The sequence below is a fragment of the Ailuropoda melanoleuca genome, chromosome 16, assembly GCF_002007445.2.
Source record: "Ailuropoda melanoleuca isolate Jingjing chromosome 16, ASM200744v2, whole genome shotgun sequence".
Lineage (NCBI taxonomy): Eukaryota > Metazoa > Chordata > Mammalia > Carnivora > Ursidae > Ailuropoda > Ailuropoda melanoleuca.
Window position 1 is genome coordinate 24,343,135 of NC_048233.1, and position 13,836 is coordinate 24,356,970.

Here is a 13,836-nt window from a genome sequence, read left to right on the forward strand (position 1 = left end):
ACATCTCTTTCTGGACCCTCAGAGGTTAAACATGGTGCCGAAATTCTGGTTTATGACTGTATGCATCACTTCTTCCAGCTCTGAACAACACTTAAGCCCCTCCATTCTCTCTCCCTCCCAGTCCCCAGCATGCTCCCAGCGCTCTCTACTTTGTTGGTGCAACTATGCACACTAAGATGAGAAACGGCGGGTGCGGATCTGGGAGCCCAGACCAGGAGCTTGCGCCTCCAGAGGCCCTTCCTGGGGCGAGCACAGGGGGAGCTCCGAGACAGAATTCAAACAACACAGGCATTTTGAGCTAGATCTGCAATATTCTAACACCTTCCCTCTGACCTTGTCTCATTCTTTCTGGTTTTGAGTAAAAGAAGATTTAATAATAACTTCATTCTCCAGAGGGGGAAAAAAGTCAGAGTTGTGAGGTATTTTCAGAAAGAATTTTATATTGAATTCTAAAACAGAAAAAATAATGTAAATGCATTCAAGTATGCCAATAAGTCCCACCATACTGACAGGCAGCTTTGAATGAATTTTAATGGGAGATGACTTTCCTAAAATTACTAAATTAAGATCAACAATTGCAACTTCATAGGCATATTTCTCTTTGCTCTAATGTTTCTCCTCTAAAACACAGGGAAAGGAGCATGGACAATAAAAATGCATGATCCCTGCTCAGTTCTGAGTCCAGGACCATCCTTCAAGAATCATGAGGGGTCAAGATCCTCTCTGGCAGAAACTGACGAGCAACTTGCTTGGGGTTACAACCAATGAGGGAGGGCTCATATCTGTTCTTGTCCTCTTCTTCAAGAAACACCTTACTGTCAGCAAGGGAGACTTTTTAAGTGAGGCTGAGTAAATTTCTGTGCATCTGTGAGAGTGACAGAGACAAAGAAATGGATTCAACCAAAGGAAGCATTGATAGAAAACAGGCCGATAAAAAGTGCTATGTGCACATCGGATCCCATCACATGTCATGACCCAGCTCGAATATCTAAGTATGTATCGTCCAGAAGAGTGGGGCAGTTGTTTCAGCTTCTGCCCTTCATTTATTTTCTCCAACAAAGTTTGAGGTACGATTGAATATAGTTATTTTCAAATAGTTATTTTCAAATTCACGTTTGTGAGGGGAAAAACAGAGGTAAGAACTGAAAGCAAGCTGAGAAACAGCTATTCCATTTGTTTGCCCATTTGTGATGTTTTCCTACGGATAAGGGTGGGAAAAAGCAAGCTGGATTTTTGTTCCTTTGTATTATAAGAGATACATCTAAAAGTTCATAAAACATAAATGTTTAGTTATGGAATACTTCTAAGGTGACCCCATAAAGCCACCACCCGGAGCAAGAAATGGAACAAGGCAGGAGCCTCCTTGAATCCCTTCCCTCTATAAGGGGAGCCCCATCATTTTTCTGACAATTATTTTTTTGCATTTCTTTATAGCTCTGCCAATTGCTTAAGCACTCCAAAGAAACAGAATTTCATTTTGCTCGCTTTTGAACTGTACAAATAGTATCACAGTGAATGTATCTGTGTCTAGTCCTTGCTTAATCTCAAGTTCATGTTGTTACATGGATGTAGCTCATTTATTGTCATTGCTGTAGTGTATTCCATCACATGAATTTATCAAAATTGTATTCACCTATTCAACTGGTGATGAACACGGGATGGTTTTTTAAGTCTGAGTCTGTTGATAATAAGGCTGAACATTCTTAAACACGTGTCCTGCTGCACACGTGTAGGGGCTTCTTTGGGACGGATGTTCAAAAACGTGCAGCCTAGGAGAAGAACTGGTGAGTCATGGAGTGTGTGTATGTGCGTGTGTGTGTGGTAAGAATGCTTATGAGATCTACCCTCTTAACAAATGTTTAAGTGCACAATACAGTATTGTTAACTACAGGCACAATGTCGTACAACAGATTACCTTGTATAAATCACAGTTTATATCTATTAAATAAGAACTCTTCATTCCCCTCCTTCTCACCAGCCCCTGGCAACCACCATTCTACTCTGTTTCTTTGAATTGGACTATTTTGCAGCATTATTCACAACAGCTAAGATATGGGAACAACTTAAATGTCCATTGATGGATGAACATTTAAAGAAAATGTTATTTTATATATACAATGGAATATTATTCAGCTTTAAAAAAGAAGGAAATACTGTCACATGTGACAACATGGGTGAACCTAGAAGACATTACGCTATGTGAAATGAGCCAGTCATAGGACACACACTGCATGCTTCTGCTTATATGAGGAGTGATTTCTTTAAGTTTGCAAGTGACTGTCAAACTATTTTCCACAGTGGGGCGCCTGAGAGGCTCAGTCGTTAAGCGTCTGCCTTCAGCTCAGGGCGTGATCCCAGGGTCCTGGGATTAAGCCCCACATCGGGCTCCCCGCTGGGAGCCTGCTTCTTCCTCTCCCGCTCCCTCTGCTTGTGTTCCCTCTTTCGCTGGCTGTCCCTATCACTGTCAAATAAATAAATTAAAAAAAAAAAAACTATTTTCCACAGTGTTTATACAAATTACCATCTCCCCAGCTGTGATGAGAGTTCCAATGTAGGAATGCCTGGGAAATTGACAAAAAGCTTTTTCTTGTTCGAATGTAAAGGTGTATAGCAGATCATCAAGAAGGGAAATATAAAGAATACTTGTGCCCTGGTGCACTGAAAACATATAGACTTTAAAACCACACATGATCAGGGTCGCTTGGGTGGCTCAGTCAGTTAAGCATCTGCCTACAGCTCAGGTCATAATCCTGGGGTCCTGGAATTGAGCTCCGCATTGGGCTCCCTGCTCAGCGGGGAATCTGCTTCTCTCTCTCTCTTTCTCCCACTATCTATCTCTCTCAAATATATAAAATCTTTCTAAAAATTTTAAAAATTAAAAAAAATAAAACCACACATGATTAAATCCCCCACTTACATAAAATGAGAATAATGTCCATCTCAGAACTATTTGAAGGAGTAGATAAAATATATTTACAGTACCAACACAAAGGAGGAATGATAAATTGACAGCTATCAGTAGCATTCTCTTTCTCAACTATCTCCAGAACCAAAGTTGAAGAATCAAGGATCCAGTTTCTCTGTGGGGGTTACAAGGGCAGAGTACTATACCTTGCAGATTGTTTTCTAGTATTTATTTTGTGGTACCAGAGCAGACAAATGTGTCTTGGATAAATAAGAATACCAAAACATCACACTTCTTTTAGGACTTTTAGAACTCTTAAATCCAAATATTAAATGAAGTGCAAGTCTTTTATGAAACATTTAAAAGGAAAGGATTGGTGAATAAAAAAACAACTGTCTTCAAGCCAAGCTAAAATGGAAAAAGTGAATATTCCACCAGATTTTAACGTCACCATTTTCATTCACTCACCATGATCTGCTGATTCGGAAGCAGGTGTGCTGCTATGGAGACCATTCTAAATATTCCCTTAGAGTCATTCATTCACTTGAGGTTTACCACAAGAGTTGACAACTGACTCTTGATGATTTAAGAGCCATTTTAAAAAGTTACTAACCTCCTTTCATTCTGAGTTATTGTACCATTTTCCAGCTTTTTAACTGTGGTCGCCAGCACTTTATTTGCATCATTGGCAAAGTCTAAGTCTCGGACCTCAGACAACGGGACAGACACAATGGCAAATGCTTCTTTATCTTCTTTTGTTTGGCAAGTTCCAATCTGCAATGTGTTTTTTCCATTCAGATCAGTTGGTTTTTTTTGTTAAATAACTATGCAATTTTTTTCAGGTCCTAACACATCTTAATACTGTTTAAGAAAAATAAGACAGGAATCGTTCATCCACACACAATAATTCCCACATGCATCATCCATTATGAAAGACTGGAGGGACACACAGATTTTCCATGCCCATTTCCTGCCTTGCTCCCAAAGCCCACCCAGAACCATATCCTCTCACATTTGCCCTTCAGTTCAGTGTCAACAGAGTAGAGAGAAAGTACTCCTGGAATCTTCTCCCCCTTTCTATATGCTGCTCCTACGATTTGGGTATGTGTGCTGCATTCTCCAGAATCACAGCCTGACAGCAGCCAAGCCACTTAGTTCAGCGACCTAAGCAACTGGCGGAATGAATACCTGATGAAATTAATTGCAATAATCTCTAATACTGGCAAAGATGGATTGTAAGGAACATGCCAATCACCCCCTGATCCTAATCACACAACATCTGGCTACAAATTAAACCACTCTCAAGAACATTTACCTTCAACATAACAGGTCTCTCTTCATCTGTGTCTATGGGGATGCTAGTACTTGTTACCCATGTGTTGGTACATAAATGCCTCAACCGAACATATGAATTCCTAAAAGCAAAACACAAAAAAACAGATCATAAAAAATTAGCACACTTACATATTAACATATTTTAACAGTTTCATACATGATATGAATAGATTTCAGACTAGTAATTGACTCGAGTATGGACCAGTCTGGTTTAAGAAAAACTTCTGAGTCAAAGACTATTTCAAAGCATGTAGTATTATTACCTAGACCAGTGGTTCTCAAAGTGTGGTTCTCAAAGTGTAATCAGCATCACCTGGGAAATTGTGGCACCTGGGTGGCACAGTCAGTTAAGCGCCAATTCTTGGTTTCGGCTGGGGTCGTGAACTCAGCGTCGCAGGATCCAGCCCTGTGTCAGGCTCCATGCTTTGGCATGGAGTCTGCTTGGGTTTCTCTCTCTCTCTCTCTCTCTCTCTCTCTCTCTCTCTCCCCCTCCCGCTCCCCTGCTCTCTCAGGTGCTCTCTTTCTCTCTGGAATAAATAAATTAATTTTAAAAAAAGGATGCAAATTCTGAAGCTTCATCGCGGTGCTCTGAATCAGAAACTCTGAAGGTAGGGCCAACAGTGAGTATCTTCGCGGCCTCTCCAGGCAATGCCGATGTGAGAACCACTGAGCAGCCACCTCAGCTAACCCTGCTATCTGATCGGAGGCCCTTCTGTAACTTAACCATCTGCATGTAAAAGCATATACAGCCAATCTTCATTATTTGCAGATTCTGTACTTGTGAATTCACTTACTCACTAAAATGTATTTGTAACCCCGAAGTCAACAGTCAGGGCATTTTTGCAATCATTCTTGGACATGGACAGGGTGGCAAAAAAATCTTGAGTCCCCACTGTGCACACTCCCCATGAAGCTGAACAAGGCAATGCTCTGCCTTCTCATTTCTGCTTATACTATAAACAAGCGTCCTTTTCAGGGTCTAGGTAGTGTCATGTTTCTCCACATTTCTGTGCTTTTTGTTGATGAGCTTGCTATTTAAAACAGTCCCGAGAATAGTGCTGAAGAGCTGTCCAGTGGATTCTACGGACAAGACTGTGATGTGCCTTATGGAGAAAATACTCGTGTTAGATAAGCTTCACTGGGGCATGAGTTATAGTGCTGATGGCTGTAAGTTCGATGTTAATGAATTAACAATACATATTAAATAAGATGCCTTTTAAACAAAAATACAGATAACACAAGGTTATGTGATATTGACTGATGAAAATATTGGGACCAGAGGCTTACAGGCACCTACTCCCGTATTTCTTCTAGGAACAGTGGCTCAGTATTTGCTAATTCAATGTACTGGGAAAACCAAGAATCAAATGTATATGAACTGTGAGGGAACACCTGAGAAAGGACAGCTAGAACTTCACCCAACTCAAACATTACCATTTTAGTGAATCTTTTATTATCATCATTTCTTTAACAAATATGTGTAAAAAAATGTCTCTTCAAACATAAGCATTGTGGTAAGTTCTGTGCCTCCAAGTTGCTGACAGCTCGGTAGGAAATATAAGACATAAATAAATCATATAACATGAGGCAAAAAGCATTAAGGCCAAGAAGACAGAACCAAATAAAACAACAAGGGCCTCTGGGAAAGAGCGATTCACTCAGCATCATGGTTCTGCTCATTCATAAAGGTAGATACAACAGAGACTGAGTTTCAAAAATCTAAAATAGCACAAACCAATCCTTGTACAAATAATTAAAAATTTGCCACTAATTTACCTCTCATTTGCCACTAAATTTACCTTTAATTAACCACTTATCTGTGCACTTTATAGAGAGATTCTTTTACCATTTCCTTATGCAAACTTTTTTGGTTAGAGTTCAAGAAGGACTCCATTTCTGAGTTAAAATCTAAAATGATTGAAGTTATAGTAACGATTGATTAAGATTCCAATGCTCAAAAGAGAAGGCCAGCAACCCAAATCAGGGAAAACTCTCAGACAGGATGTCTTTACAGGCTTATAACACTGGAACAGGAAAGGAGCAACAGCTGCTATGAAGTCAAGATTGGGCAGCATTTCTCATGAACAAGAATAACAAGGAAACACCTTGGGAAGTTCAGGAGGAGTGTTTCTCGAAAGTGCTAGCGCAGCAACCCTCCCTGGAAGTAGCCTACTCCACGGTGTCTGCACCTCGTGTAGGTACCTTCAGTATAACCAATGCCATCTTCCCAAGGCCAAGTACAATAACGCTCTATCAAGGACAGTTCAGAACCATCCCACTAGATCTAATGATATGGGCAAGACTCCTCGATACACCTAGAGAGTGCATCATAGTGCATTGTACTGCAACTGTTGGAAGATAGACAGTTGCAGGCAAAAGAGCTTAAATTAAAATAATCAAATGCAAGCAAAAGAATGTAAGACTTTCTCTTACAGTAAGTTCTGGCTACCTCATTACCAGTTCCATTTCCCCACCTGTCACTCACTTAGGTCCTATTGGTTTCCTAGCTGGTCCTTCAGCACACCTAGTAAATTTCAAGATTTTTCCATTTCATGTTCCTGCTGCTTGAAACACTCCTAATGGGAAGACCTGATCTCTCAAAACATTCAGGTCTTTTCTCAAATGTCCTAAATCAGAGAGGCCATTTCTGAACAGTCATACCTAATACAACTCTCTCTGCAATTTTTTTTCAAAGCATTTTTATTACCCGACCTTCTATTTTATGTTTACTTGTCCATTGTCTCTTCCTCATTTGAATTTAAGTTTGTTCAGTTCTCTTCCCCATGCCAAGGGCAATGTCTGTTAAGTTCAATAAAGATTTACTGACTGAATGACTAAATAAATGAACAGATGGATGAATGGATAAATGAATGAATGAAAGAAACCTGGAATTTGACATAATAGAAATAAATGATATAAGTATTAATAGAAATGCTCCTAGATCACTTTTCATGTTAGTAACCAACGGCCATACAAGTAATAAGAATAAATAATTCTTATGAATTTTTCAGAATTTCTTTGGTCCTGCACATTTTAATTATTTATGAGAATAAAACAAACTATATGAATCTTCTCACAAAAGAGGCATGATTTTTACACACTGGTTCTTTACTTATGCTTGCTCCTTTGATATCACAAAAATTCTATTAACATTATATATTAATTCCTTACCTACCATTACAATTACTCAAAGAATATATATACATACATATATACATGCATATATATATATATATATACATATTTTTTTTTTTTTTTTTTTACCTTGGAACCAGGCAGTCAGCTCTCTGCATGTGGCATCCAGTTCAAAAAGGGACGCAATGTCATTTCCATGTGGGACTGAGACTAAAGTATACATGATCTTCTCCCCAGCCTGGCGTTTCTTCTTTGAAGTTGGAAGATCTCCATCTCTCTATTGAGGAGATACAAAGTTACTTACTTTTAACAGGTTTCTTACTAAACTCTCCAATTAATCAGGAGACAAGATTTAAATCTGCCCATTATTTCTTCATTGGATCAGAGAGATGTCTGTTTCACGTCATCCAGAGACAGCAGGTCAGGCCTGACAGCCGTGGAGATAATTATTATCACTAGTGATAAGTAACACACTCCTGGAGAGATGGCTTGATCTGGGCAAATTATCAAAGCACTAACAGTCATATTAGTTGTGTTCCCTTACCTTGTCTTAAACCTATTTACATAATAGTTTTGACCATTCCACATTTAAAACAAATAGAAGAAATAGTGTGTAGAATCATCTAGATTTCATAAATTCAAGAGTCAACATGGCTGTGTCTCAGAGTTCCTGACTAACTCCCAGAACATAATTGGGACATTAACCTGGAGAGAAGAGGAACCAACAGCAATATTCCTATTCAGTTCATCGGCTTATCCCAGTAAATCCAAATACATACTATAATGGCATCTAAAGTGAAATAAAATGGGATCTTCACAAGCAAAAGCCTTCATGATGATGCAAAACTCAGTGAATATTTCTAAAATACCCCATTTTAAGCTGACAACCACGCAAGATTGGTAATTATATATTTTTACTTGAACGAAGTCTCAATCCCTGTGGAAGAATATGATGTACAAGAAACCAAAAGGTGATACAACAAATGTAATAGAAGATTGGTAATTACATACATAAATATAATTACTTACACATAATTTATTGAAAGAAATGAGATTTTAAAATGAGAGGAGAGAGAGAGAGTGTGTGTCGCTGTACCATCACAAGAAATTGAATGAAAGTAGGGAAGAGAAAGGGTGTTTGAAAGGCAGATGAAAGCAGTCCATTGCCAACAACAAACAGTTGTTTAATGGCCACTATAACAATGAGATATTACACCCAATCATTCCACAACATTCACTTGAAGTCCCATCCCAAGATTGCGAATACCATTTCCTTTGTGGTTTCATTCTGATGTCTTCTGAAAATGGTGTGCAAATTGGTAGCACCACTGAACTGTGAATGCGCAGAGGAACCCCCAGGGTTCCTAATCAGGAGCAAGACTGTTAGCTGCTAAATCTCACATAGCCCAGAAGCACCTGGTAGCTCCTGTCATCTTTGACTTATATGTCTTCTGCAGAGACCAAAATTCAGAGTTAAATGAAAGCAGGGATCTGGAAAACTCTCCCCAGGTAGTTTGAACTCCATAACAGTTGTTTCTAATCACTAAGTATAAACTACACTTATTGATCAGAAAAAAAGCACACTTAACTTACTGTACATTATGAGGGAATGTAGAGATATAGAGAAAAAATGCAGAAACAGTAAGCAAACCATATTTTTGAATTTACACAAAGTTTTTCATGATACCAAAGCCATTGTTGTTCTCACTAATCTTTCAACAAAAATTTAAAAGAGAGGAAGATGAATACTATCATTTCCTTCAAACAAAGATATGAGTGCAGTTACTTATAGTTGATGAAGGATGAGGCAAGGGGAAGAGAGGGAAAATGGAGAGAAAAAGTAAGAAGGAGGGGGAGAGAAGGAGGAGAAGGGAGCAGTGGGTTGTGGTAGTGAATGCTCAACCCCAAATCCAACTAGCCGCACCTCAGTTCAAGTGAACCAAAGCCAGGGGCCTGGCCTGAACCCTCAAACACTCACTGAATCACTCCTCAAAAGGTGGGCAAGAACTCACAGCTAAGAACCTTCCTTAGGCCTTCTGAAAAAATTCTCATGGGTCATGAGACACATTCACAGTGGTCTGCATTGAGGGCATGGAAGTCTGAATTGAAGACAAACTCCATGAGGGACAAAAACACCCACATATCCTGAGAAAAGAAAATCTAAATGTCTTTAAATAACCCAATAAGAATAGCCTGGCCAGACAAATGATCTGGGGGAGAAGGCTGCTCAAGTAACATAAAGCTTAGGCTCCTGAATCTTGAGATTGGGAAGGGTCTCTAAAGATCATCTGTGAGCGTAGAGTTCTTCCCAAATAAATTTCTGACAGTAGCTACTCAAGTGAAATTCTATCATTTGGAATTTATTATTCTGGGCCTTGAAAACATTTTGGTTTAATTTTAGTTATTCCTTACTGAAATTTGCAGAGCCCTTGTACAGTTCTGTTTATTTCCCGCATTTCAACTCTCAAAATGGATTAGAAGGAAGATCCTCAAGGAAGAGAAATAGTTGGAATGGAAAGGTGGAAACCGGGCAAAGGAACGGGAAATGAATGTGATACTCTAGAAGAAAAACAGGAGTACACAAGAGAAATACAACACCAAGGGTACCCCAGAAAGAAACACCGAAGAAATTGGTTTTCATTGTTCTGTGAAAGACACCGTCAAGAGAATGAAAAGACAGGGGCGCCTGGGTGGCACAGCGGTTAAGCGTCTGCCTTCGGCTCAGGGCGTGATCCCGGCGTTATGGGATCGAGCCCCACATCAGGCTCCTNAAAAAAAAAAAAAAAAAAAAAAAAAGAGAATGAAAAGAAAAGCCACAAACTAGGAGAAAATATTTGCAGAAATGCATATCTAATAAAAGACTGTTACCCAAAATATACAAAGAACTCTCAAACTTCAGCATTAATAAAATAAATTCCCCAATTTAAAAATGGGTGAAAGACCTGAACAGACACCTCACCAAAAAAGACATACAGATGGTGAATAAACACATGAGAAGGTGCTCAGCATTATATGTCATTAGGGAGTTGCAAATGACATAATGAGATGCCACTCACAACAATGAGATAACCACACACACAGACACACAGACACACACACACTCACCTATTAGAATGAACAAATCCAAAACACTGAGGACTCCAAATGCTGACAAGGACGTGGAGCAACAGAAACTCACTCATTGCTGGTGGGAATGCAAAACAGTACAGCTACATTGGAAGACTGTTCGCTGGCTTCCCACAAAACAAAACATACTCTGTACCATATGATCCAGCAATCATGCTCCTTAGTATTTACCAAAATACGCACACAAAAACTTGCAAATAGGTGTCTACAGCAGCTCCACCTGTCATTGCCAAAACATGGAAGGAACCAAGATGTCCTGCAGTAGGCAAAGGGATAAATGAACTGTGGGACATCCAGACAATGGAATATTATTCAGTGCTAAAAAGAAATCAGCTACCAAGCCACAAAGACATGTCAGAACTTTAAATGTGTATTGCCAAGTGAAAGAAGCCAGTCTGAAAAGGCTAACTACTGTATCTTTCCAACCATATGACATTCCAAAAAAGGCAAAACTATGAAGACAATAAAAGGATCAATGGTTGCCAGGGAGTAGGGGAGAAAGGAATGAAAAGACAGAGCACACAGGATTTTTAGAACAGTGAGGCTATTGTGTATGATATTATAATAACGGATACATGTAAAATGGTGGCTACTTTTATCAAAACTCAGAATGTACAATGCCAAGAATGAACCCCCTAATGTAAACTATAGACTTTGGGTGGTAATAATATGTTAAAGTAGGTTAATCAGTGTAACAAATGTACCATTCTAGTGCCAAATGTTGATATAGGGGAGGCTGTGTTCATGTGGTGGCAGGGATACATGGAAACGTGTACTTTCCACTGAATTTCACTATGAACCTAAAACTGCCCTAAAAAATAGTATCTATTAAAAAAAAAAAAACAGGATGAGAGAAAATATTTGTAAGTCGTATACCTGATAAGGGGATTATATCCAGAATATATAAAGAACACTTACAACTCAGTAATAAAGATAACCCAATTAAAAATTGAGCAAAAGATGTGAATAGACATTTCTCCATAGAAGATATTCAAATGGCAAATAAACACATACAAAGATGATCAACATCATTACTAATTAGTAAAATGCACTAGGACGGCTATAACCAAAGAGACAGACAATAACAAGTATCAGTGAGAATGCAGAGAAATTGTAACAGTCATATATATGGCTGGGGGAACATAAAATAGTGGGGCCAGTTAAGAAGAGTTTGGCAGTTTATGAGAATGTTAAACATATGACCAACAATTCTAAGTCTAGGTACCTATCTGAGAAAAATGAAAATATATTTCCACACCAAAACTTGTCCATGAATGTTCACAGCAGCATTTATAAAAGCCAAGATGTGGACACAATCCAAATGCCCATCAAATAATGAATGGGTAAACAAAATGGGGTATATGCACACAATGGAATATTATTTGGTCATAAAAAAGAATGAAGTATAGATACATGCTACAGCGTGCATGAACTCTGAAAACATTATGCTAAGTGAAGGAGGCCATATATTCTATGAGCCCATATATGAAATGTCCAGAATAGGCAAATCCATAGAGAGAGTAGATTCATGGCTGCCAGGGCCTGGGGGAGGGGAGGATAGGGGAGTGACTGCTAATGGATTTAGGCTTTCTTCTGCAGGAGAGAAAAATGTCGTAGAATTTGATAGTGGCTATAATTTTCAAGCTCTGCAACTGCATTAAAAACCATTGAGTTATATATTTTAAGTAGGAGAATTTTATGGTATGTGAATTATATCTCAATAAAGTTGTGGAAGGAAGAAAGGGAGGGAGGGAGGGAATGGGGAAGGGGAGGGGAAAGGACAGGGAGGGAAAAGGAACAAGGAAGGAAAGGGGGGAAAAGAGGGAGGGAGGAAGGAAAGAAAGAAATAGAAGGAACGAACGAATGAATTAATGAAAGAACAAACTAATTCCAAAGTATGCTGTTTCATTGATGTCTGCCATGTAGCTTGACATGAAAATTCAGGGGTTATACTAAGATATGGATGCAAAGAAGCATTTTCCCTGGAACATAATGGTGACACAAGAACCACACCTCTGCCTGACTGCTAATAGCTGAAGCCAAGGAAGCCTCAAGGAGTGCTACAGCGCCCTCTTACACGGGCCTGGGAGAATACCATTTGCAACAAGGAATTCCCTCTCAGTGGTAAAAATGCTGGTGACATCTGGTATTGAAAATGATAATGACTATGATGAAGAGGAAAACCAAGAGAGAAAGAAGGAGGTTTAGGAAGAGGAAGTGATAATTCTAAAAGAAAGAGGAGGAAGTTTGCTTGAGTTATAATCCTTGTAAGATGAAAACTTGAGGAGAAACAGACCAGGAGAATTACAGTCACAAAGAAATACCGTAAAAAAGCTCGTTTTTAGATTCTATGATGCTACTGCAGCCCAAAGAAAGAAACACCAAAATAATGAATGTTAATCAATACATGTGAGAGAAGACTGCCTCATAACGTAGGAACACAGAAATAATGGACAAGGTCAGTTAATTGTAGCAATAACCCAAAGGATTTTTCAAATAGGTAGGCAAAGGGATTTGAGAACAAGTGGCTTCAGTGGATTATTAGAAAGGCACAAATAAAATACAACTTTAATTAAGGAAAATAAAATTTAATCAATTATATTGAACCATGTTTGAAGAAAGGCTTTATTAACAGAAAATGAACATGTAGCCTAAATAAATGAGATTGGGTAAACAAGATTTGACAGTTTCTTTCATCACTGCTAGTGCAGATGCAAAAAATTAATATTCTGGTCTTTTTGGAGGAATACCATATCCCTAGAAAAGAATATGTGTCATCTAATTTCCTGAGCCTCCTGCACACCAATCTTCTAATTATAACTCAGTTTTTGCTATAGATTTTCCTTTAAGGAAAATGCACTAACTGACCCAACGACTTAGAGTTACTTAGCAATTGAAAGTTGGCATTGCGGTTTATACATCAGTCACTTGTGAGTTCATTTAGTACAAGTCAATCCTACCGTATATCCTCTCCTTTTGAAATGCTCACAAAATAAACTTTCAAGACTTACAAAAAGAAAGCAGATTCAGGTTCCTAGATTGTCCTCCTACCCCACCCCCTTTGGTAATACATGGGTTCCCAAAAAGAGTAGTCAGGAACCTCTCTATTTTGACACTCTTATAATGAACAATAACATTTTTTTCCAAACAGAAAAACCTCACTTATTAGGGCTAATTAAAAGAGGTCACTCTGAATTACTCATACCATTTAAGACCTGTGGTTTAATTTTAATTACAGAGGATGAGTGGAATGTACCACTACACCCCTAAATAATTTGCTTAGGTCCCCGGGGGGGGGGGGAAGAAGCTTTAATTCCATTTATAAACAGTGTATA

At 38.7% G+C, this 13,836-nt stretch overlaps 1 protein-coding gene across 1 annotated transcript in view; it reads right to left on the reverse strand.

Moving 5' to 3' along the window:
- The window catches only part of ITPR2 (inositol 1,4,5-trisphosphate receptor type 2), a 494,278-nt gene that overhangs the window by 356,132 nt on the left and 124,310 nt on the right, over positions 1-13,836 (reverse strand). Inside the window, 4 exon segments of the mRNA XM_034646080.1 lie at positions 3,519-3,679; positions 4,221-4,320; positions 7,505-7,532; positions 7,535-7,652. Of these exon segments, the coding sequence (XP_034501971.1) occupies positions 3,519-3,679; positions 4,221-4,320; positions 7,505-7,532; positions 7,535-7,652 (407 nt within the window).